The 23944-nt window shown below is 61.9% G+C and overlaps 1 protein-coding gene across 1 annotated transcript in view; it reads left to right on the forward strand.

The window, feature by feature from the left end:
- Positions 1-7591, forward strand: part of RYBP (RING1 and YY1 binding protein) — a 70727-nt gene extending 63136 nt beyond the window's left edge. Inside the window, exons 3-5 of the mRNA XM_079122584.1 lie at positions 3129-3305; positions 3387-3485; positions 3758-7591. Of these exons, the coding sequence (XP_078978710.1) occupies positions 3129-3305; positions 3387-3485; positions 3758-4010 (529 nt within the window). The 3' untranslated portion in view covers positions 4011-7591. The remainder of the gene's footprint in view (positions 1-3128; positions 3306-3386; positions 3486-3757) is intronic.
- The last annotated feature ends 16353 nt before the right edge of the window (positions 7592-23944 follow it).

Raw genomic sequence — 23944 nt, forward strand, 5'->3', positions numbered from 1 at the left:
TGGCAGCGGGGAGCCTTGTCCTGGAAGGAAGGAAGAAAGGGGCAGTGGGCTCATGCCCACGGGGGCACCTTTCCTGGGAGAGTGCCCACTGGAGGCTTTCTCTCCTTCCAGAAGGCAGGTTCACCCGTCTCATGGAAGTGCCCCTGAACCTAGAAGTACTGCCACATTTGCTGAGAGACATGGACTGAAAAAGTCAAATTGGTCAAGGGTAGCGAATGCCTGCTGCCCAGGGCTTTCGTGCCAACAGGACATCACGTCTCCTGAGGATGTTTACACAGCACAGACGGCACAGGGTCAGCAGCTGCCGCGTTCCTCTTGGTGAGGGCCAGATCCCGCAGAGCCTCGGGCCCTTCTCGTTGGAGCACCTGTGTGCGCAGAGGGAGGCACACGTCCTCACTTCTGGTCAGACGGCCCAGGAGTGGGAGCAGTTGGCGGGCCGTACCCTGCCGCACGTCCGGGCTGCGCCCTCTGTTTCCCTTTGGTGCCTGCAGGTCGGGCTCTGCAGCTGACTGGAGAGCTTCCTGGCTGCCCGCGGCAGAAGCACTCTCCACGCGCCTCCCTGCCCGGCATGCTGGCCTGGGGAGCTGAGAGCAGGCCGTCAAGGGCGCCTTGTGAGGCGGGCAGCCCCCTGTTGCGCCAGCCTGCTCTTTGCACAGGACGGGTGGTGTGTGCAACTCAGCACACCAGGGACACTTCGGGGCTCCTTGGTTTCCAAGTCTCTTCTTCATGGCTCCAGATTCCACCCCAGCTGTCTTACCACCACTTCCCTGGACAGGAACAGCCAGCTGAGAAGCTCTTCCAAGCAGAATGACCCCTGACCTTCCTCAGAGCCCTGGGACTCTGGAAAGGAACAGCCCTTTCCCCAGGACGCACTCCCCTCCTCTGCCCCAGGCCACCCTCTCACCTGGCCCCGTCCTTGTCGCTCTCCGCAGCTCGTGATTCAGGACTGGCACTCACAGTGCTCCTCGGCCACCGAGCCCTCCTCAGCCCCTGGCATCGCACCGTCAGCAGCAGCTCAGTGACCGCTCTGCTCTCCCTGGCGGTCCCCAGGGCCTGACTCTCCTCCCCGCCCAGAGCTGCACCTCGCCCCAGCCTGCACCCCACATTGCCTTTCTTTTCTGCGCTCACGTCCCTCCTAATTCTGCTGAGCACCTGGCACAGTGCTGAACGTGTGGTGACGAAGAGGAGGTGGACTCCCTGGCATCGGGGTGCGTGCTGGATGGGCAGTGGTTGCACAGCTGGTGCGTGGCATCAGGAAGCCACCCTGTGGGGCAGGCTCTCAGGCTCAGGCTGGGTGGGCCTGGTGACTGCGGGTGCGCCTGCAGGCCCTTGGCTTGGATTCTCTTGTCTGGGGAGCTCTTGCACGAGGGTCCAGCCATCCTCTCTCGTCCTTGGGCCACATTTCTTTTGAGGAAACTAGGCGTTGTGGCTTGAAAGTCTCCCTCAAGGGGTCCTTTTGGTAAAGTCCAAGTGGCTGTTCACACGATTACCTGGCTGGGGTCCTTGGTTTCGGCACCTGAGTGTTGCTTACCACCTGGCGGTTTGTTCTGACCCTGCGTTCTGTGCCTGTTGCTGGAGTGTTGCTGGTGGTCAGTGTCTTCCGTAAGTCTTAGCACGGCCACCTCCTCTGAAGATGGTGGTGTGAGCCAGAATAGCTGCGACTTCGGTTGGGGACTGGGCTGGGCCTGGCTGGGTGGGTCCCCTCCTCCAGGTCCATGACCTCGTGTGTCCACTGCAGTGGTCCACGTGGGCTCCAGGGTGCTTCCCAGCTGGCACTGCCGCGGCTGGTGGAAGCCAGCCGTGGGACCCCAGTTTGTGTGCTTACCTGACCAGTACGGAAGCGTCCAAGTGCCCCTGAGGGGCAGCTGTCCCTCTCCTCCTGCACCCTGGCTGGTTTTTTCCTCCCAGACCAGCTCTGTCTGGGTCTGGCGTGCCCTCCTGTTCGCAGGCCGGCCATTCATGGAACCTCGCTGTTCTTTTCCTCTGGTCAGCGTGTCTGTACGGAGCGGGAGTTCGGTCTGAAGTTGGCCTCTGCCTCTGGGCCCCAGCCGCCTCAGCTTGTTAACGGTGTGTACCTGTTGGTACCCGCGAAGTCCATTCTTTGCCGAACGTCTGCGTGGATGGAGATCTCTTTGGGAATTAGTATTACAATAGTCCTCTGATCCCAGGTTTCACTTTTCAGTCAACCGCAGTTTTAAAAAAAATTCAAGTGGAAAATTCCAGAAGTAAACAATTCATGGGTTTTAGTTGCACACTTCCTGAGTCGCACAGAGAAATTGCGCTGCAGCACTCTGTCCTGACCCGGACACAAGTCGTCCTGGTCCAGCATCCACACACTGTGAGCGTCAGATCTGCCGCCACAGCGACTCTGGATCCAGGCACCCCTGGGTAGGGGGTTTGGAACATAGCATGGCAGGGGAGGAGGGCGGCCGTGGGAGAAAGTGCACAGGTGTTTCTCCCCTCTCTGGGTCCCAGTGGTCACTCGTGGGGACAGTGCTTAGCGCCACGTGGAATCTGTAAACAACAGTGCTGGGTGCCAGTGTCAGTTGGAGATTGGCACAGACGTAGTGGCTGACGGCACAGTGAATGTGTCCCTGTCTGACTTTCCCACAGTGGCTCAGTCTTCGCCCCGGGAGCTGGTGTGGGCCGCAGCTACTGGTCGTGGCTGCTGTAGGTCGTCCCTCCCCAGAGCTGCGGGGAGCGACCTCCGTCGAACAGTTAGATTGAGGAGTGGATGTGACACTCTGGCTTCATTCTTCTCAGGGGATCACCCATGTCCATTTAATAGAGCTTAACCTTCTGCAGCAGGAGTGTTTGAAAGCTGTCAGTCAGTGTAATCTTGACAGCTCAAAAGAAGCAGTGTTCCCGGTACTCTGAGGACACCGTCTTCTTTTATTGGCCACACAGCAGCGCGACTTTGTGTCAACACATGCAAGTGTATCACGTCCTTTGAAAAAGGAGAAGTTCTGTGCCTGATCTATGTGGAAATGATAATGTAGAGGCAGCACCACGTAATTGAGCTTTGAGTTGCCAGATGTCAGTAATAAAGTACCTAACAAGGCAGGAAAGCAGAAGTCGGAAAACTACTTAGAAAGCAACTAAATGATGCCTTTTCTTGCATGTTTCAGAAAACCCCGGATCAATTCTCAGCTGGTGGCACAGCAGGTGGCTCAGCAGTATGCCACTCCACCGCCCCCGAAAAAGGAGAAGAAGGAGAAGGTGGAAAAGCAGGACAAGGAGAAGCCCGAGAAGGACAAGGAGATCAGTCCTGGGGTCACCAAGAAGAGCACCAGCAAGAAGACCAAGTAAGTCCTCGGTGGCTTGCGAGGCGTGGCCTCCCGCGGGCCAGTCACGGCTGACCTCACCCTTCTTTTCTCCCCACCCAGACCAAAGTCTGATATTCTGAAAGATCCTCCTAGCGAAGCCAACAGTATACAGTCTGCGAACGCCACGGCGAAGACCAGCGAAACGAATCACACCTCAAGGTACGCGGACGCTAGGACCAAGCGCTGGAAGGCCGCTCTGGCTTGGCCGTCCCAGTCCAGAGCCCTGTGGCCCAGGGAGGGGCTGGGGAGCAGGCGGGGCGGGTGAGCTCGCAGTGGATCTGCGGGCGCTGAGCTGTCAGCCGCGCGTCACGCTGAAGTGGGCACATGAGGCGTGCGGATCTGGGGCCACGACGCCGCGAGTCTTGGCGAGGATCTGCCGTGAGTGGCTTTTAGAGGCGCCTTCCTTAACTGCCCCTCCCCCGGTGTTGCAGGCCCCGGCTGAAAAACGTGGACAGGAGCACCGCACAGCAGTTGGCAGTGACTGTGGGCAACGTCACCGTCATTATCACAGACTTTAAGGAAAAGACTCGCTCCTCCTCCACGTCATCCTCCACGGTGACCTCCAGTGCAGGGTCGGAGCAGCAGAACCAGAGCAGCTCGGGCTCGGAGAGCACAGACAAGGGCTCCTCCCGCTCCTCCACGCCCAAGGGCGACATGTCGGCCGCCAACGACGAGTCCTTCTGAGGTTGCACATGGGCCGAGGACTGCCAGCCAGGGTGTGGAGTCCAGAGCCGCGGCCCGCTGCGGGCGCCCGGAGCCTTCTGCGGACGGCCACCGCCTCCTGCCGCGCTGCAGGATGCTTCCTGCTCGCCACGGGCATCTGGCCACCCAGGAATTTCGCACCCTGACGGTTACTCGTGACACTTTTATGTATTCCATTGTTTTATATGATTTTCCTAACAATCATTTATAATTGGATGTGCTCCTGAATCTACTTTTTATATAAAAAAATCTGCTGTGCACAATTTTCCATGTACATTACAACTGGTTTTTGTTTTTGTTTTGTTGAGGGGGCGTTGGGAGGGGGGAGGGAACTTTTATTTATTGTGTTCACAAACTCCATCCTTCCAGCCTATCCTTTTAAGTTTAGTTCTTTCTTCCAGTTATACTATGTACTATCAGTTTTGATATGACTATATATATATAAATATAAAATTATATATAAAGGGTTATTTGAAACCAATCCATGGCAGCGCTGGTGCTTGATACACTGTGAAGTGGATACAACATTGGACAGTTGCAGATCTGGGACAGTCTCTTCCATGAAAGTGCTGAGACCGAGTCAGAGTCGGTCTCAGGTGAAGTGCGTCCCACCCACGTGGGAACTTGACTCTCTCATCTGTCTGACGAGTACTGGACGATATAAAAATATATATTTTTTAAACAATGTGATCTCAAATTTAAAGACTGCTCCAGATCGCCTGCATTTGCTATGGGGTAACTGACAAATCACACCTGGGGTGTCGGGGAGGCCCTGGTCATTCAGAAGTAACCGAGCTAGCTCCAGAATGCCGAGTGTCCCTGTTGGCGGCGGCGACACGCTGCCGCTGCTCTTCTGCACACGCGCCGCGACGCCGCGGTGTTCTCTCCCTGGTTCCACCCGTCTTGCAGACCCCCTTGTGTCTGAGGCGTTGAGTCTGCGTCTTTGTCCACCGGGCCGCTGCCTCCACGGGGCCCTGTGGTGGCGGTTTCACAGTTGGACTTGGTCGCCTCACGTCCTGTGTCACTCAGACCCTCGCCCCGCCGCTGCAGACCGAGGCTCCTCTGTTGTTCTTAAAACCTACCGTGGTTCATTCTCTTGGCAAAGGTTACAGCCGCACGAGCGGCCCCCCGGGGCTCTTGAGTGCTGGAGACCCGGCCGGTCTCCCGAGGGAAGGGACCGGCCCAGAGTGGCCTGGGCGCAGGGAAGGCCGTGGTGCCGCCTCGGCCTCCCTTGCCTCCCTCGCCTCCCTCGGCAGAGACCACTTCCGGAGCTCGCCCTCGAGAGTCTCTCCTCGCTCTCTTGACCTTCTTGGGGGATAAGAAGCCACTACCTGATCTAACCCGGCCCTGCCCTCCTCAGTCGGAGGCCTTTGCTTGCTGCGCCCTGCTTTCGTTTGGGTTCGGGGTCTCTTCTCTCTGCCTTGCACATTCACGTCGCGCATTTCGAGCGTGGGAGCTTGAGGTCCACCTTCCTTGTCCGATCTCCCTTTAAGGACCCAAGAGGGCATTCGATGTAGTGAAGCATCACACCGTGGTGCTAGAACCTGGTTTCCCTGATGATAGAACTGATTTCTGTCTGGAGGCAACAAGTAAAAGAAAAAAATTAACAGCTTGAATTGAGTAGCCCGTGGGAAAGGTCCCTTTCACGTTTACATTAAAACATGCTGTAGCCACCATGCACCATGATTTGGACTTCGTCCTCCAAGGCCTAGATTACAAAGCAGTGCCACTCGTCGCTGTGGTCCTATTCTCAGATGCACGGACAATGTTCCCCTTTTTAAAATAACGCTTGTGTCTGGGATGCAAGCTGTGCTTATCTTTTTAAATACCTTTTTAAAGTATTTATTAATGAACCAAAGGAAATCAGGTGCTTTCTATAAGCATCCGAATATATAATACATAGTGATTTGACTATGAATTTTAAATCCACGTTTTAATATTAGTGGGATATTGCAAAGACATTCCTTCTAAAAAGTTTTAATATTCCTTTTATTACGGGTCTCAGGGAGGGTAAATTAGTCAGCCATATTTATTTTCCAGAGGTGTAAGGAATTGCTAAGTTTTTTAATTAACTTTTTAAAAAAAAATTAAATGCCACCAAACTCGTGGGTTGCACTGCTTTTTGAACCAGTAAGTGTTGGCATGCACTTTGTTCAGAAACACTGTGTGCTTTCTCAAAATCAGTTTCATGTAAAGTGATCGGACCCCTAGATTAGTGGAAAGCTGACGAACCAGCTACTCAGCGGCTGCTAATTGCTTCTTGGCCAGTGTCTTGGTTTTTCGGTTTTGCCTCCGTGATAAATTGAAGAAGAGGAGAGGTGAAGGAAGGGGAGCTTGGCTTGAGGGTGAGTGGGCTGGCTCGCCATCTGGCCAGATGGACGGTGGGCAATGTCCCCGCACCAGATGCCCCGGGGCCAGCCGGTGGCTGCTGTGGCGTCTGGGGTGGCGAGGCAGCGGGCACCTGAGACCTTGAGTTCCCCAGCTCGATGGCATCCCTCAGGCATGTCCTCTGGAAGTGGAATTCCTGCAGCTTCCTGCGCCTGCGTTCCGCCCGGGGTTCTGGCCACGCGTGAGAACACTAGCGTAGGTGACGGGGGTGTCCCTGGAAGGACCGGACGCTCGGCGTTCAGTGGCACAGAAAGCAGGTGAAGGCAGAAGGAGAAGCACAGTGTTGAGGCGAGTGTCCACGCGCGGTAACACCTCGCGCTCGGTGTGACTGACCCGCCCGCGCTGCTCGGGAAGCGCAGTTAAAACAGGTCAAGGCATCTGACTCCACAGATTCGAACCCAAACCTTTCAGTGTCAATCGGGCTGTTCAAACACGTCGGCAGGAGCTTCTGTGAGTTTCCTTCCATAAGATGTTCCACCTGCCTTACCAAGACCATTCTCAGTCTACTTTTTTAAGCTACCGTATCTTAAATTATTGAAAATTTATTAATTGCTGAATATATAATAACCTTTGCTTGTATGTAACCGAAAATGGTTTAAGAGCCAACATTTAGAGTTTGACAATGGAGCTGAACAGTTTTTAATGCGCAAGCAGTTCTGTTCTTGTGTATGACCTGTAACCTTAATTTACTGTGTAAAGATGGTTACATTATTTCCTTAGCTTTGTTTGTTGGAGACAAATAGAGAATGCTTGTTAAGTATGTCAAAACATAATCTTACCTTGTGAATTTTTGTTAATGTATTATACGAGCTCTATTTTCCATTTGCCCAGAAAGACAGCTTGTATAACGCTTTTGGGAGTTTCTGCTCTGTAAGGTCTCTAGAGCTGACGGTCTGTTAGGTTTGTTTTCTCTTCATGCTAAAGTGTCAGTTGGTGGTTTTGTGAACTGGTCAGAAATTCACAGGTCTTAAATGTTTTGGGGAAATTTATATTGGACACTGCTCTTTGTCTAGCAAATAAAAGATGTTAATATATTCCTGTTACTGGCATGTGCACGACTATGTTATTAGAAGCCACTTTATCATTTTCCTGCTTTAAATAGAAATGTCTATTTATGAATTCTGCTTGTAGTTTTTTCACAAATAAAATAGTAAAATCTACACTGGGAATCTTTATTTCCGGGCTGCCCAGCTTTGGACCTCAGGAAGGCGGCTCCTTGCGGCACCGCTGCGGTGAGCTTGGGCGGGGTCCCCAGGGCGCAGAGGGTGCCGGGGTCGATGGTGGGAAGCTGCTGTTCCGGGGGCGTCGGTGCCTCAGGGTCGCGGGTGAAAGTACAGGGAGCAGGATGTGGAAGGGTCGGTCGGTCATGCTGGGCTGGGAGGCTCCTCAGCCTGGCCAGGCACACGGGTCAGCGTGACAGGGACACATCTCCCAGCCAATGCCAGCCACGCCTCCTTGGCATACAGAACCCGCAGGCCCCGGGCGATCCGCGCAGTCCTGGTGTCTGCACCCAGCACTGCGCAGCGGGAGCGCAGTGAGCAGAGGGGCCTTCCGCTTGGTTCTAACGTGGATTGAGGCTGGGGGCGCTGACCACTGCGCCACACCTAGCCCTTCTTATCCAGGTGGCTTCTGAGTCGGCTTGAGTGCCCTGGGCCTGGCCCAGCCGCCCCACCTCCTGGTTGGGACTTGGGGTGTGTGCCACCACGCCCTGATGGGGACCCTGAGGCCGGGTCCTGTCGGGAGGAGCTCTGGCCCGCACTGCCTGCGTTTTCAGACAGCTGGGCGGTCCGCTGTGACCCTCCCTCGGCTTTGTTCTTTTTTGTATCCAAGGCGCCCTCAGGGGGGTCCCCACTGCTGGTGGGGCTGAGCCCCCGCGAACCTCTTAGGAGAGTGCGGTTCCTTGCAGCCCTGGGTGGGAGAGGAGGCGTCGGCTGCTGGTCTGGCGTGCTTGCTCCAGAGTTGAGGGCAAGTGTCGGGACCCTGCTGCGGGGAGAAGCCCGGCTGGAGCCCTCACTGAAGGTGACCCTCCGTTAGGCTGCCGTGTGCCTGACCTGTGCTGTCCACCTGCCCTCACGGCTGTGTGGCAGGGCTGAGCCAGCCGCCTCGGCCGGGGCAGGAGGCGGGGTCAGCGTCAGGTGGAAAGCCACTCGCCTCGAGTCACGTCCAGAGGTGGGGATGGAGTCACCCTGTGGCACCGAAGCTCTGAAGCAAGGTCCTGGCCACTAGTCAAGGAAGGGGGCTTGCCTTGCCCCACTGGGCACTGCAGGGAAGGCCCTGCCCTTTCTAGAAAGGACGCAGGATGTATCTAGAAACATCTAGGGCGGGGCCGGGCAGATGGGCCGTCGGTGTGGGGCCTTGCTGTGGGCAGTCACCACGGGCCTGGCTGGGGCTCACGAAGGCCCCTGGCCCCAGGCACGCCCCAGGGCTGTGCCACACCAGCGCGTAAGGGGTGGATGTGCACAGGCAGAACAGATGGCCACCTGCAGGCGCTGTCCAGCTGGACCTGCAAGGCCCGTAAGTGGCGTAGGATGTCGTCCCGACGCGGGCAGGGTCTAGCCTCGGGTTCGTGCCAGGGTCAGCGAGCAGAGTGCTCCCTTGCAGCCGAATCCAGACTCGCTCCCCCGGCCGTGGGTCAGCCACGCCTGCCCTGGATCCTGGACGGCTGCTGGACCCTGGGAGGAGTTCTGCATGCATTCTTCAGCCCGGAAGTAGGATCAGGCCAGCGGGGCTCGGGGGTCAGGAAGTCCCGCTTGGAAGGGCTCGGCTTCCTGTCCAGAGCACAGCCGGGGTGGAGGGGCCTCGCCCAGCACGGCTGGAAGGGCAGCCCGAAGCCCAACCCCCAAAGCTGCCGACCAGGGCGCACCTGGCCCTATGGACAAGGTCCTGCCCAGGCTGTCCCACCGTGTCTATCAGCCCCAGACCCCTGTCAGGGCAGGACGCAGAGGGCTGCTCAGGCGGTGAGAGCGGATGCTGCCCGGGGCCCCCAGGGCGTGATCCTGGCCTCTGCTCAGGGCCCAGCACTGGGTGGCGTTTCAACACCTGTGCAGCAAATTCTGCCCGTTTTTTCCCTGCCCTGCCCTTCGATTCTGTGCTTCACCGATAACTCCAGGAACGCCAAGGGCTTGTGACTACCGGTCACGCCTTCGAATGTCACTATTCTGCGTGGCCCCGAGAGGGCCACGGTCACACGTGAGGTGAGGCCCCGCGTCTTCTTTGACAGGTGCGGAGGCTTCTGCGCTTACGAGCTTTCCTTGCGTCACAGAGTCCGACTGTTTTTGGTGAGGCTCACTGTCCTCTCTGTTTCCAGCAGTTTGTGGTCAGTGGGCAGATGCGCAGCCCCCAGTGGAAGCCTGGCAGCTGGTGCTGGCACGTGGTGGCACATGTGAGCGTGTTGGTAACGGAACGCAGGCCCTTTTTCATGCCTGCGTGGGTCCTCAAGCTGCTGGGATGGAGGTGTGAGCTGCAGCCCTCTGGGTGAGCCACCAGCAGCCCTGCAGCCTGGACTCCGGACGAGGGTCGCCCGTCAGCCTGCCCTTCAGCCTTCGCAGCGGCCCAGTGTGAGCAGCGGCGGGCGTGCCAATGGGGGATCCGTGCCGGCCTTCAGAGGAGTTCGCACCCATGGGGAGGAGCCTGCGGGCCGCAGCGCGAACAGCCTGCCAAACGTGTGAATCGGAGGCCTCCCCACGGGGCAGACCTGCTAACGAACGGTGCCGTGATGTCCAGGCGACTCCTGCTGCAGAGATCACGGGGACAGCGTGGACCGAGTGCAAGCAAGTCAGGTGACCAGAGGAGAGCCGCCCGCCGGCGTCTCCGTTCATCCCGAGGCATCAGCTGTGACATCAGCCAGGCCCTGCCATCGCTCCTCTGCAGGCAGAAAGGTCCCTGCGGGGACGAGGTCCCTTGAGGTGCGCCGGGCGGGTGGTGGAAGTCCCCCTCCCGGGACCGCGTACCGTCCCAGCCCTGTGACGGTTCCTGGTCGGGCTGCAGACGCGGTTCACAGAAGGCAGATGGCATCCCCAGAGCTGGTCGAAATTGAGCCACAAGGAAGCGCCATTTATGGATTCCATCTCAGTCCCTGCGTGCAGCGCCTCGTCTGACCCCCAGTGACCAGGGAACCCAGCAGGATGGACAGCCAAGCCCCTTTGCCACCTGCTCTGTGAGACGGGCTACATTTGCACGTGGTTGAAGTTGTTTACGTTTGTGAATGTTTGGTGCTGGGGATGCACCCTGGGGCGCTCCACCACCGGCTGCATCTCCGGCCCTTTTGATTTCGAGACAGCTTCCCGCTAGCGCTAGCGGTTGCTTGGGCCCTGCTGAGTGGCTGAGGCTGGCCTCGAACTTGCAGTTCTCCTGCCTCTGCCACGCTGTAGGGATTACGGGTGTGCGCCACTGTGCCCAGCGTAAGTGGCTGGAAATATTTTTAAAGAAATAATATGCATGATTTATGAAAATTATGAAATTCGAATTTTAATGCCGACAAATAAAGTTTTATTGGAATAATGATCATTAGCATATGGAAAGCTCTGGGACGTCTTTGGCAAGAGACTCACTTGACTTTCTCTACTACGATATTAACACGCAAGTACCTTCTACCAGCAATTATCGCTTGGAACAAGGCTTGATGAGCAGAGCCAGGGGCTTGTAATGGAAGCATAGTAGGTATGAATTGTTTCTCTGATTTTGAGCTCATCACTGAGCCTCTCTGAACCTTGGTCTCTTTCTCTGCAGAATGGGAAGGGAAGTTGTAAGGCTTTCAACGGATACATTCCTGCCTCCTGGTAGGTGCTCAGAGATTAGTTCCTGCCTTGCCCTGGGCAGCTGGTTTCCTGCAACCTGCGTTTCCCACTGGAGGGCCCTGGGGAACCGTTGCAGCTTTGCAGAACGATCCTTCATTTCACATCCTAGGGCCTCACGGTGACTCCTGGGGGTCATACCCGCCTTCGGGCACCAGCCCGGCTGCAGAAGAGGGCGGTCGCGGCACCCTGACGGCAGACGTGTGTCCTCTGCCCTCCTGCTCGTGTCCAGGAGACCGACTGCACCGCTGGCTGCTGGCCGTGTCCCTCTGGGATGACTCCGCCTCGGCCACACTCCCTCTCAGGGAGTCAGGACTCCTGGGCACCACGGGCCTCTCTTCCTGCCTGGAGGACAGGTGTGGCCTGCCGCAGTGCCGCTGAGAACCCCGGCCGCCCCAGGGCTCAGACTCCGCTGGAGGGGCGAGGGGGCCGTGTCCCGCCGGGTGGTTCTGCCCAGCCTCCCGGGCCTCACCGGGAGTGGGGGCCGCGGGCACGTGGCAGGAGCCCGGGACGGCTTGGTTTGGTCTGGGATCCTTGGGAAGCCAGAGGCCTCCCCGCCGTGGGGGCCCGGGTGCTGATGCCCACAGCTGTGCTTCGGATGCCGGGAGCTGCTGGCTGCCTCCCCAGGGGAGCTTCTTCCTGGCGCTCCCGTTAGTCAGATGATGTCTGCCCTCGGATTTCCTTAGGGTTGTGCCTCCGTCTCCGTCTGCTGGTGGCTTTGTTCTTCTTGGAGTTCCTCGTGTTAGGCCTGGAGTTGTGCCCCGGAGATGCTGGCATCCTCACGTGGGCCTGTGAACCTGGCCTCTTCCAGAAACAGGCTCTTCAGCCAGGCAGGGTGGTGCACGGTAATCGCAGTGGCTCGGGAGGCTGAGGCAGGAGGATTTCGAGTTCAAGGCCAGCCTCAGCAACTTGGTGAGACCCTGTCTAAATAAAATGCAAAACAGGGCTGGGATGTGGCTCAGGGGTCGAGTGCCCCTGAGTTCAATTCCCCATCCCCCCCAAAAAGAGCTAGGCTCTTGGCAGATGACCAGTTGAGGTTGTCACCCAGTGTGACTATGTCCTTGCAGTAGGGACGCAGGACACAGGGAGGCTTCTGCACGGAGGCAAAGGCAGAGGTCTGGGCGGCGCTCCAGAAATCACCAGCCGGCACCGGTGCCAGGAGGACGGCGTGGCCTAGACGCCCCCGCGGAGCCCGCAGGAGGAGCGGCGTGGCGTGGACCTGGGGCGGCCCCAGGCTTCTGAGCACAGGGCCACAGCGCGTCCAGAGGTGGGGCCATGGGAAGCGAGGGGGCCTCGGGTTCCGACCTCCTCGTGGACTCGGCCTCTGGGGCGGTGGGCACGCCCTGGAAGGGTGCCTCCCCGCCGCCTCTGCGTCCCGGCTGCCGCCAGCTGAGTGGGACTCTTCCTGTTGGCTTCCGCCGTGACGTTCCGCCTGACCTCAGCCCCAGACGCTGGCGCCGGCCACCGTGGACCAAGCCTTGAGCCTGGTGGGCCTGCCCGGGCACCTCGCCGGCCACGGAAGCTCACTCACCGGGACCCGCCCTGCGAGCCCTGGCCTGGCCGCGGCCGTTGTTGAGCCACCGTGGTGGCGGCTGCGGGCACCAGGCCTGCGCCCCACCTTCCAGCCCAAGCGTTCCTGTCCCGGCCACGTTCCCGAGGCCGCCGTGCTTCTCTGTCCTGAGTGGCGCGCTCTGCTCGCCTCCACCTGCAACCCGTGCCCTTCCTCCTTCTCCGGGAAGGTGGGGCTGGGTCTGCCGGAGCCGTGGTCCAGCTGCGCCTCTCTGGTCTGTGCTGAGCCTCGGGTCTGGTTCCTGCTGGAGGCTTTTCTAGGCCGCTCCTGGGGGACAAGGGCAGCCTGGAAACCAGGCCCCGAGCGGAGAGCCCTGACCCGGAGAGTTTGGGGGGCCGGGCTGGGGAACCCAAATGTGAAGGTTGGTGGGATCTGGCCTCCACGTGCAGAGCCTCCTGGCCTCCCCCGGTGGCCTCCCCAGCACGAGGCTGCACTGCGGAGTGGGCTGGAGGGCAGGCCGGGCAGGAGTGGATCTGGAGAGCCGCCTCCTTCAGCGCTTCCAGCCAGTCCTGGGCTCCTGCCAGCCTCCCTGCCTCCACTTGGGGAATCACACGAGGACTGGGCTTCTCCTCGGTGTGGCGGGCTGGCGCAGGCTGGGCTCTCGCGGCGGTGGCCGCCTGCCGTCTGCCCTCTAGCGCCTTCTTTCTATCTCCGCTCATCTGCGGCGGGAGCTCCGTCTTCCTCTGAAGGGTCAGCTCTGCTCCCCTCCAGGACAAGCCGGGAGGACTCGAGACCCGCAGGCCTCGGCTGTCCACTGCCGCTCACCTGGGTCCCGGGCCTCCAGCCGGGAGTGAGTCAAGAGCAGCCGTGAGAGGCGGGCGGCTCGGGTAGAGAAGCAGCGCCATCCGTTTATAGACGGCGCGGTCTCGCATAGGGTCCTGCTCAGGACACCCTCAGGCCAGTGGCCAGGTCGGGCGCTGAGGTGGGCACACAGCATCGACTGGCCCTTGCACTGAGCCATGGGTAACAGCCGCCGGAGGCCCCGACGGGCGCAGCCTAACGAGAGAACCGCCATACCCACGCCCTGGAAGTAAAACAGCAGGACGGCCACGTCCTCGGGGCAGACTTCCTGCCGGCAAGACGGCAGCCGTCCCGGGATCCCCGCCTGGCGCCCCGTCACAATCCCAGGTGGCGTGTGTGCAGAAACGGACACGCCGCCTGGTGTTCAGATGGAGACCTAGGGGCCCGGGAGAGCCGCAGGCACCTTGGTGAAGGACACGGTCAGAGTCCCGTTTCCTGACGTGGGAACGTGGTGCGGAACATCAGGAACCAGGCCGCCCGGGGCACCGTCACCGTAAGGGTGGACGTGTGGGTCAGTGCAGCGGAACGCGGAGTCCAGGACACACCTGCACATTCACTGTCGATGGGTTTCTGGAGGACGAGGTTCCAGGGATTGAGCTCAGGGTCACTCGACACCTGAGCCACCTCCCCAGCCCCGTTTTGTGTTTTATTTAGAGACAGGGTCGTGCTGAGTTGCTTAGGGGTCACTAAGTGGTTGAGGCTGGCTTTGAACTCGAGATCCTCCTGCCTCAGCCTCCCCAGCCTCTGGGATGACAGGCGTGCACTACCGTGCCCTGCAGTTATCATCTTTTTAAAGCCCCGTCTTAGCTGCGCCGGCTCCTGGGCTTCCACGGCGATCCTGGTGCTGATTTTTGGAGTGGCGGGCTGTGCCTGGCAAATCAGCATCATGACACTGGGTTCGATGGAGGACGTCATGGTCATGGACGTTTGCACAGGCAGGTCTGAGTGGGCCCTGGCCCACCTGCCCCTGCTTCGCTGTGTAGTCTTGGATGAGAAGCTTAGTCTTTGAGCCTCAGTTTTACAGGGTGAGGTTAGTGGGAAGGGATGTGGTGTTCATGGACGGAGCCCTGTTAGGTGACTCTAGGAGGCACTGAGATGCTCTTCTCCCATCTTCTGCCCGACCATGATGTGTGGGAGGGATGCATTAAGCAGGGCTCCTTTGCCTTCAAGAGACAGTGAAATGAAGCAGCTGAAGCAAATGCGGGCAATGGATCGGCTTGTGTTTACTGGGAAATCTGGGGCAGCTTCAGGCATGGCTGGATCCAGCGGCTTAGCTGATGTCATCTCTTCCCGTTTCCTTTGCTTGCTCCGTGTTTGTGGTCAGAAGTCCCTGAACCAACTGCCTGTCACGTGGTGTCGGGAAGTTCCTTAGCCTTTCCTCGCTCCACTTTCTGCATCTGTGTAAAACGGGATGGCACCTTAGAGGAGCTCAGCTCTGAGAAGTGTCTTGGGGATCCAGCGAGGTGACGTGCTTTGAGGGGCCGCGGGTTGGTGCGTTTTGTGGTGACCGCTGCTAGTCAATATTACCCACCTGCAGTTAGGATGCTCCATCAGGGAAAAACGGGATCCTTAGAATCCACAGTGCACAGAGATTAAAAAGGAAAAAGCATTTTGTTGACCCATCAGGCCTAAGTCCAGGGACCTGGGGCCATGTCCTGACCATGTCATGGTCAGGACCATGACCATGTCCTGAACTCTGACCCGGCCACCTGGGTCAAGGACCTGGTAACTGGCCACCAAAATGACAGTGTGGAGTTGAGGATGCCGCCAGGAGCCGGCGGGGCCAGGCAGACAGACCCCAGCCACGGCTGCAGGTGGGGCCTGGGAGCAGGAGGCAGCTGGCCTCTGCTGGAGGCCTGTGAGGCTGGGCCTCTCCGCCTCCTGAGGCTGAGGGATACCGCAGCCCACAGCCCCGGATCCTTCCCCAGAGCTGGCGCGGGCAGCGTGCACACGGGAACGGCTGGTGGAGCCAGCGCCCGGGGCCCTTGCCTTCTGCCGTCGGGACACCACGTTAGAAGGACGGCGGGCGGTCTTTGGTCTGGAAGGCGGGCAGCGGCAACAGGCCCACTGGTGGTCAGGCAGGTTGAAGTGGCTCCGGCCAGCGCAGCTCTGCTGGAATGGGAGGCTCCTGCCCTCCTGGTCTGCACCCACACGGAGCTCGGGGCCGCCCAATGTGTCCCCACAGGCTGCGGGACCTCGCCTGTCACCAAGCTCCACGTGGAACTCGGGCCTCCCCGCCAACGGGCCGGTGGGGACGGTTCCGACGTGGTCACCAGCAGGGCCCCGTGCAGAGGTCCAGCGTCTCCCGGTGCCGGCGGCCCTGTCAGGACTGGTAGAAGCCGGGGGAGGCCGACCAGCATCCCTTTGAACCTCCCTGCTCCCCGTGCCAGCTGCCGGCGGGTCCAGCTCCCTCTGTGCCGCAGCCTCTCAGGGCCCGCGTCCCGGCTCCAGGCCTGTCCTCGCTGACTCTGTGACCTCGCAGGCCCGTCTCCGAGCCGTCGCCGAAGGCCCGGTGGTCCAGGGCTTCCCGGGAGCATGCCCTGGGGACGCCGCGGGCCTGGGGACCTCGCAGGGTTGCAGGCGTGCTGTGTCCAGGCAGGAGGCTGCCCGCAGGCGAGGCCCGCTCGGTCCGTCCGGTGGGAGTGCTGGGGACACAGGAGCTGCTGGGCCCTGGGAGGCTGGACAGTGGAAGCCGGGCCTCGGGAACTGGAGCTGGGCAGCAGGGTCAGCGTGCAGGCTGCGCTCCCTGCTGGGCTGTGCCTCTGGGCAGGACGCTGACCGTGGCCGCTCTGCTCTGAGGCCTACCCCCTCTTCCTGTCGGGCGTCCCTGTAAGGACCTTGGGCTCCCGGATGACCTCTCGTTGAGCACCTGCGGGGAGCCCCTCCCAGCAAGACTGGCGGGGCGCTGGACGGGGGCCCCACCAGAGCGCAGGTCACTTTTGCTCCCCGCGGCCCCAGCGCCTCCAGGTCCTCCCGGCCTCCTGGCCTCTGTGCTGGGGGACCCGGGAGTCCCAGAGCCCGTGTGAGACGGCTAAGCAGGTGCAAAGAGCCGGTGCCAGCAGGCTTCAGCCCAGTCTGGCGTCTGGCCGAGAGGAAAGGGACGCTTCTGAGTCCCTGGGTGCCCGCAGCGGGCTCAGCTGCGGTGGAGAGGCCAGTGCCAGAGGGCGTCTTGGCGCTGGCGGCCCCGGGGAGGGCACAGGACAGGTGTGTGCAGTGTGCGCAGCGCGCGTGTGGACACCAGAGCCGGGCGTGAGCGGGGGTCCCGTGCCCAGGGGGTGGGGGGGTGGGCGAGGCATGGCTGGACTCAGGGGCGGGTGGGGCGGCCAGCCTGCAGCCCAGGGTGACCAAGGCACCGGCTCAGAGCTGCCCCCAGGCCTCCAGGAAGTCCCACAGGGCCCAGGTAGCCGGAGCTTGGTGTGCAGTGGGCCGAGGGGATGGTGGGGGCTTGAGGACAGAGGGGACCTGGGGGCTCGCTGGTGGCAGGGAGAGCAGGGACAGCCCGGCTGCGGAGCGCTGGGCGGCGTGGCTTCATGGAGAGACGCTTGCGCGGTGGACGTGCAGAGCGTGAGGGGGTGCCCAGGCTGGGAGTGGGGTCCTTGCCAGCCATCCGTCCTCACCTTCCGCTGCTACTTCGGGGCACTTGCCCTTGGCAAGCCCTGTGAAGGACAGGCTGCAGGGAACACTTGGAGTGCCCTGCCCAACGGCCCTTCACACGGGGAGGCCACAGCCTGTGCAGAGGCCCGGGGGCAGAGACAGGGCTCTTGGTGAGGCTGGGTGACATTGGCGGCTGGGGCACGTGGACATTTACAGGTGAAACTGGGGCACCCCGTCTCCCAGGTGCGAAGCCCTGGGGCCCGTGGGCAAGGGGTGCAGGGACCTCATGCTGGAAGCCGGCCCGGCTTGAGAAGGGCCAGCGGGTTGCTCGGGCCTTGCCTGCGCCGCCCTCCCTTGCTCAGCCTGCTTGGCGCGCGTGGCTGTCTGACGCCCGAGCAACTCGTTCTGCACATTTGGGGAGAAAGGCTTTCCTGGGCGCCCGTGCCCAGCTTTCCGGATCCCAGGTAGAGCCAGGCAGGGCTCGGGTGACCTAGGCCGTGGGGACCGGCTCAGGGCCTGGCGCCCGCCGCCTCTGGCCGCAGCAGCTGACTCCGTCTTCCCCGAGCTCGGTTCCCGGGCACAGCTGGTCTCCTTGCTTAAAGACCTTGGGAGCCACCGAGCCAGGTTTGCCTCTCTCATAGCGGGGGACGCGGGGGCCCTGGAGAGGCCACACGGCTGGGACGGTGGTGCTGGTGGTGGGCTGTGGCTTTGTAGCTCCTTGCCCGGAACCTGGGGCCGGGGAGGTGGACACCCGCTGCCCAGGGCCGGGCTGGGAGTCTGCTGGGAGGGCAGGTGCCTTGCCTCCCGGGTGTGATCAGAGGCCCCTCTGGAGACGGAGTCGCGGCCCGGTGATCCCCCCAGGCCCAGGAGCGTCAGGCTGAGCAGGTCTCAGGCAGGCGCAGGTGCAGAGGAGAGCTGGGGAGGGGAGCGGCCTGGCGTCCTCCAGGCCACAGGCCCAGGGCTCAGGGCCATCTCGGTGGGGATGGGGCTCAGGCTGGAATCGGGGCCAAGCTTCAGTCCCGCTTCCCCAGTCGGCAGCGGGCCGTGGTGCGTCACTGAGGATCCCCGAGTGTGGCGTCCCCAGCTGCCACTTGGCAGTTGAGAGTCCAGCGGTACATCTTTTCCAGCCAAGTGCCCCTCTGCACAGGTGGCACCGGAGGCCAGGAAGGGCGGTGCCCACTGTCCTCTCCTGGCGACAGAGTGTGAGAACCCAGTGCCACTGCACAGGGGGCCTGCGGCCTCTCTTCCAGCCGCCGACCCTCCCAGGAGCCGCGGATGCGGCAGGGACGGTCACTCGTACGATGAGCAGTTGAGAGGTGGACTCTGCGTTGACCCTGAATGCAAACTGAAAACGAACAGAAAAGAGATCCAAGGCCGCACGAAATGCCACCCGTTGCCTCTGAACGGACCCTGGCCCTCTGCTCCCAGGGCAGCGTGGGCACGCTAACCGCGTGGGGACCCAGAGCCCACAGAGCAGGCTGGCCAGGCCGACAGCTCAATGCCCGGGGCCTGCGTGGCGCTGCACATGGGGCAGGCACATCCCTGGCCCTCACTGCCCCTCTCCAGCCCCCAGAGGGTGAAGAGCCCTGTCTCTGTTTGCAGGAGGAGGGACAGAGGCCGGCCGAGGGCCAGCGCCTAGCCTGGGGTCACGCCGCTCCCAGGTCCCGCCAGACAGCAGGAGGGCGCGAATCCCAGGGCTCCGGAAGGGGACCCCGCTGTCGGGTTGAGATGTGACCCTGTGTTCAGACGGGGCTCTTGTGCCTGTGTGGCAGGGACAGGCCACAGGTTGCGCTGACCAACTGCCCAAGGGTCACCTGGCTTGGCCTAGGAGCCCCTGGCGGCACGGGATCTGCCTTGCTCGGACTTCGGGCGCTGGGTGGTAGGAGGACGTCTCCTGGGGCCGCACGGAGGTACCAAGGCCCACGCCCACTCCACGGACACAGCAAGGCCTCTGCAGCACCCATGCAGCTCCACTCTGGCCAGCGGGGCCCAACGGCCATGGCCAGGCCAGGGCAAGTACAGGTGGTGCCCTCCCTGCCACACGCAGGCCACCGGCCTACAGGGCTTCTCCTATCCTCTCCAGGACGAGGAGGCTGGACGCCTCCCAGGAAACCTTCCTGGAGACCCAGAGGCCCTGGGGAGCGTGGTGGGCCCGGCCTGCAGGACTCTTCTGCTGGCGGGTTGCCCACTTCCCCTGGCAGACCCTCCTCCTTCTCCGTCCTGTGACCTGGAGGCAGGAGCTTGCGGTGCCCTGGCGTACTCAGCCTGGACACCTGATCCGTTCCTGGACAGTGCGACACTGCAGCTCTGGGCTGCTCATGTGACCCAAGCTGGCCGATGAAGCAATGCTCGGGACTTGCCCGCGGGAGCTTCCCGATGCCAGGGAATCAGGAGGCTCGACGTGCAGCCCGGGGGCTCGGCAGCCAGTGCTGGCACCTCTGGCCATAAAGTGAAGCCGAGACAGAGGCCAGCAGGCCATGAGATGAGACACTAACGACAGAACATCGTCCTTGAGCATCTGGATCCAGCTGTGCCTGAAACCCCTAAAGGCCACAATCGATTCTTTGCGGTGAGGATGAGCTTAAGCCACTTTGAATCAGATGTTTTTCCCTTGCAAACATCAAACACCCTCATCATTCGGAAACAACCACACGCCAGAGAGAAGTGACAGGAGCCAGACCCGGGTTCAGACCCTGGCCCTGCCCCTAGGGCACCCGGGAACCGCTGCCGCTGTCCCGGCCCCACGGCGTGGCCAGCCGCTCTCCGTCCACCGAGCCCCACTCCTGGACGCAGGAGGCCAGCCCTGGTCTTCGCGACCCCTGGCTCCCACCCCCGCCCTCCTGGGGCGCCGTCCTGTCTGGGGACATCCCAGGGAGCAGTAATCCTGGGTCCTGTGCACAGAAGGCCAGCCCCAGAGAGACAGGGGGCTTCTCCGCCGGTCCCCCCTGATCCGCGGAGCCCGAGCGCGTGTGCAGGTGCTCAGCCGGCTTGATAAGTGCATGCACTGGGCGCAGGTGCGGTCCTCCCTGGCCTGCCACACGTAGGAAGGCGTCCACCCAGAGGGAAGCAAGAGCAGAGGTAGGCGAGGTCCGGGGACTCGGGCTGCTGTCCCGTCCAGAAGGAGAGTCCATGATTCTGGGAAGCACGTTCTTAGGGGGCTGGAGCAGAAAGGTAAGCTCCCCCTTCCCTGGCCGGTCAGTTCCCTGGCTGACCCACACGGGTTGGTTGACCGCCAGGGAGATGTCCTCTCCCCAGTCCTGGGGACATCGCAGGGTCAGCTTGGCCTGCACCCCCAGCGGCGCTAGAGGAGGACCCTCGTCCAGCTTCTGCAGGCTCCAGGCTGTCCAGGGCCTGGGGCTGTGTGACTCCAGCCCTGCCCTGTCTGACACCTCTGGCCTCCACGCGCCTTGCTGCCTTCCTTGTTGGTGCTGGGATTGAACCCAGGTCGCTTAACCACTGAGCCACATCCCCAGACCCATTTGTTTTATCTTTAGAGACAGGTCTTGCTAGATTGCTTACAGCCTTGCTACATTGCTGAGGCTGGCCTCGAACCTGTGATCCTCCTGCCTCAGCCTCCCGAGTCGCTGGGATTAAAGGCGTGTGCCACCATGCCCAGCCAGCCCTCTTCTGTCTTTTAACAGGACACTCACTACTGGGTTTAATTGGCCCACTCACTACTGGGCCAATCCAGGTCATCTTACCCGAGATCCTTAATTTAACGACATCTTGTAAAGACCTTTTTCCAACTGGAGCCACACACACAGGCCCTGGAGGTCAGGACTTAGACACTGGAGAGACAGCACTCCAGAGGACCCAGCGAAGAGGGATCATCAGGGAACCCACAGGAGAAAGGAAACTGGCAAGGAAAGGGAGCGGACGGGGTGGAGACCCTCGGCAAGACCTCTCGGAGGGAGTGCGTGTGAGCCAAGACTCCAGCTGGGGAAAGCAGTGCAGATCCGAACAGCGTGTGTGAAGGCCCTGAGGTTAGCAAGAGCCCAGCAGGCCAGACAGGTGGCAGAGTGCGGGTGTTGCAGGGAAGAGCGCAGGGAAGGGCGAGGCGGGCAGGACCCCGCCCTGTGCCCTCTGGGCTGCGGGAGCCGGGTAGGTAAAAGGATTGCCAACAGGCTTCTTAAAGACTGCGGGGCGGGCAGGGGATGGGTGGCAAGACAGGGTGGCGAGCCTTCTGTCCAGGGGGAGGTCCCGTCCCTGGGTTCACGTATCTGAGTGCCTGGGGCAGTAGGAGATGTTGTAGGAGCAGGTAGCGGCTGTGGCCTGCTGACCCCTGTTATGGGGAACAGAAGTGGACAGGGGAGTCCTGGAGCCCTGAGCAGGGGGTGGAGCTGCCTGGCCAGGTGTCCTGCAAGCCCGCAGCTGTCCCCACGGAGGGCCAGGTCCAGGTGTGGGGTGCGGAGTGCAGGGCCTGCCCGTGGGCACCCGACACTCTCGGCCTGGACAGCAGGGCTGCTCTGATGGGCCCCACGTCCGGCAGGATGGTCTCACCTCGAGAGCAGGCGGCTCCTCTGGAATGGAGGGCAGGTCCCCAAGACTGCCTTCCTCCTGAGTCTCGCACGGACTCCTTCCTTCCCTGCGCCACCAGGCCTCGGCCATGGCCAGCCCAGTGACCCTGGTGCCTTTCACCCTTGGCATGGCTTTGCAGGGGCTGCTGCGGAGGGCAAGGGCTCCTGCCAGCCTCCCGTGGCCTTCCCCCCCCCCCAAGGCAGGACCCCCCTTTCTCCAGCGTGGTCGGAGGAGGCCAGAGGAGCCCACGGGGCCAGCTCGGCCTGCCCAGGTGGGGCGCATCCACGCTGATGGGCACAGCACCCGTGTGGCTGGGCGGGCGGGCCCCGCGTGTGCCCAGCACCCAGGCCGGGCCCCGCCCCCTTTGGGGACGAGGCGGGAGCTCTGGAGCGGAGGCCTGGTAACCCTGCTTCTCCAACCCCGTCCGGCCCTTTGGTCCTGGGAGGTGGGCGAGCCCCGCGGTGCAGATGAAGAAGCTGGGCGGGTCTGGTCGTGGCTGGGGCCGTCCTGGACCCCCACCGGAGGATGCCGGGAGGGATGAGTGGCCCTGACCGTGGGCACGCGTGGCTGCAGCTCCCCCTGCAGTGAGCCTGAAGGGCTCACCCCTGGCAGCCCTGGGAGGTGGGAGGGCTCTTCCCGGCCCTTGCCCAGCCTCCCAGCCTCCCTGCCTCCCTTGGCTCCAGAGAGGAGCCTGGCCTTACTCTGCCCCGCAGGGACGGGGACCCTGCCCCTGCCGTCACTAGAGGCGACCCTGGAGAACGTCCTCCTGGCCTCCCTCTCTGCCTGGGGAGGGGCCGGCCCGCAGCTGTGTGGCAGGAGCAGCCGGTGCCCCCAGGGTCTGTGGGATCTGGTGGGGGCGGTGGCATCGCTGCCCTGCTGGCTGGCGGAGGTGGGCAGGCCACGGGGCTGAGGGCCGGGGCTTCCGGCGTGTCCAGAGGCAGCTCCCGAGGGGCGCCCGGGGGTCACGGCCCGCCTCCTGCTGTCCTGGCCTCAGCCGATCTCAGGCCTCACCTGGGACCTGTGAGCTGGCCACACAGGGAGCTTGCGGGGAGGTGCACTGACCGGTCTCCCTGTTGGAGCCTGCCCATCAGCGTGCCTGTCCCTGGACCACGTCCCTGCAGCAGGTGAGGCGGCTCAGAGGCCCGGCCCCGACCGAGGCGGTCCCTGCAGAGGGAGAGGGGTGGCCATGCCGGCCCAGGAGGCTGGGTGCAGGCAGCCCTCCAGCCCCTGGGGGGCTGCGGGCCTCGCTCCCTGGGCGTGGCCGGGCGGTGACCAGGTGGCCCCGAGGTGTCTGCTCCTCCCCGTCTCCCCGCCTGCTCTACAGGGTTTTCCAGGGCGGCGCTGGCCCCGTCCAGCCCCGTAAGCACAGCCCAGCGGCTCCCCTCCCTCCTCTGCCCCGTAACTGCCTCGGGGTTTGTAGGACCCGCTCCCCTCTCCGCTTTGCCCCCAGACAAAGGCCCCGTGAGACGGGCCAGAACTCACGCCAGCCCTGCGGCCGGCGGACAGCTTTCCGTGGACCCAGCCCTGGGCAGGGCCCGGTCCTGTTCCCCTCGGGCTCCGACCTCCTGCTTCCTGCCCTGCCCCTGCCCAGAATCGGCTCTGTCCCCTGGGGCTGGGCCAGTGCGCACTCGGGCACCGTGATGCTTCTGGGAAGGAGAGGGACCGTGTCTACAGGCTGACCCGGAGGCGGTCAGTCAGGAAGGCCAGTCCGTCTGCCCTTGTCTCCGTCAGACTCCGAGACACAGGCAGGGCCACACAGGTGGTGTGGCCACAGGCACGAGTCTTGGCCACGGTCCGCATGCCCGGCCAGTCAGGCAAGTAGCCGCTCCTACAGCCAGCCGGGGCTGCCGTCCCCTGGGTCAGCAGGTCACAGGCGCCTGGGCAGCCACTGTCCTGGAGGGTCAGCCAGACGCCCTGCCCATCAGTCGGCTAATCGGTGGTCAGCCAGCCACAGCCTCTGGCCAGATGCTGTCGCAGTCTGCCTTAGTGACCAGAGGAGCCGACCAGCACCGTCTTAGGACAGTTCTGGTGCCCACGTCTCGGAGGTGCACCCTACACACGGCCAACGCCGTCGCTCTCCACCCGAGGCGAGGCTTCTGACGGGCCACGGCCAGCTGAGGACGTGGCCATCAGGAAGCAGAGAGCACCCTGCTCCCCAGCGACAGAGTACAAGCCCAGGTCACGCCCCAGCGACCTACTCCTAACCCACACGCCACCCCGCTAGTCCACCCAAGTGGCCGAGTCCACCGCGG

Source organism: Sciurus vulgaris (assembly GCF_902686455.1).
Source record: "Sciurus vulgaris genome assembly, chromosome: 19".
Lineage (NCBI taxonomy): Eukaryota > Metazoa > Chordata > Mammalia > Rodentia > Sciuridae > Sciurus > Sciurus vulgaris.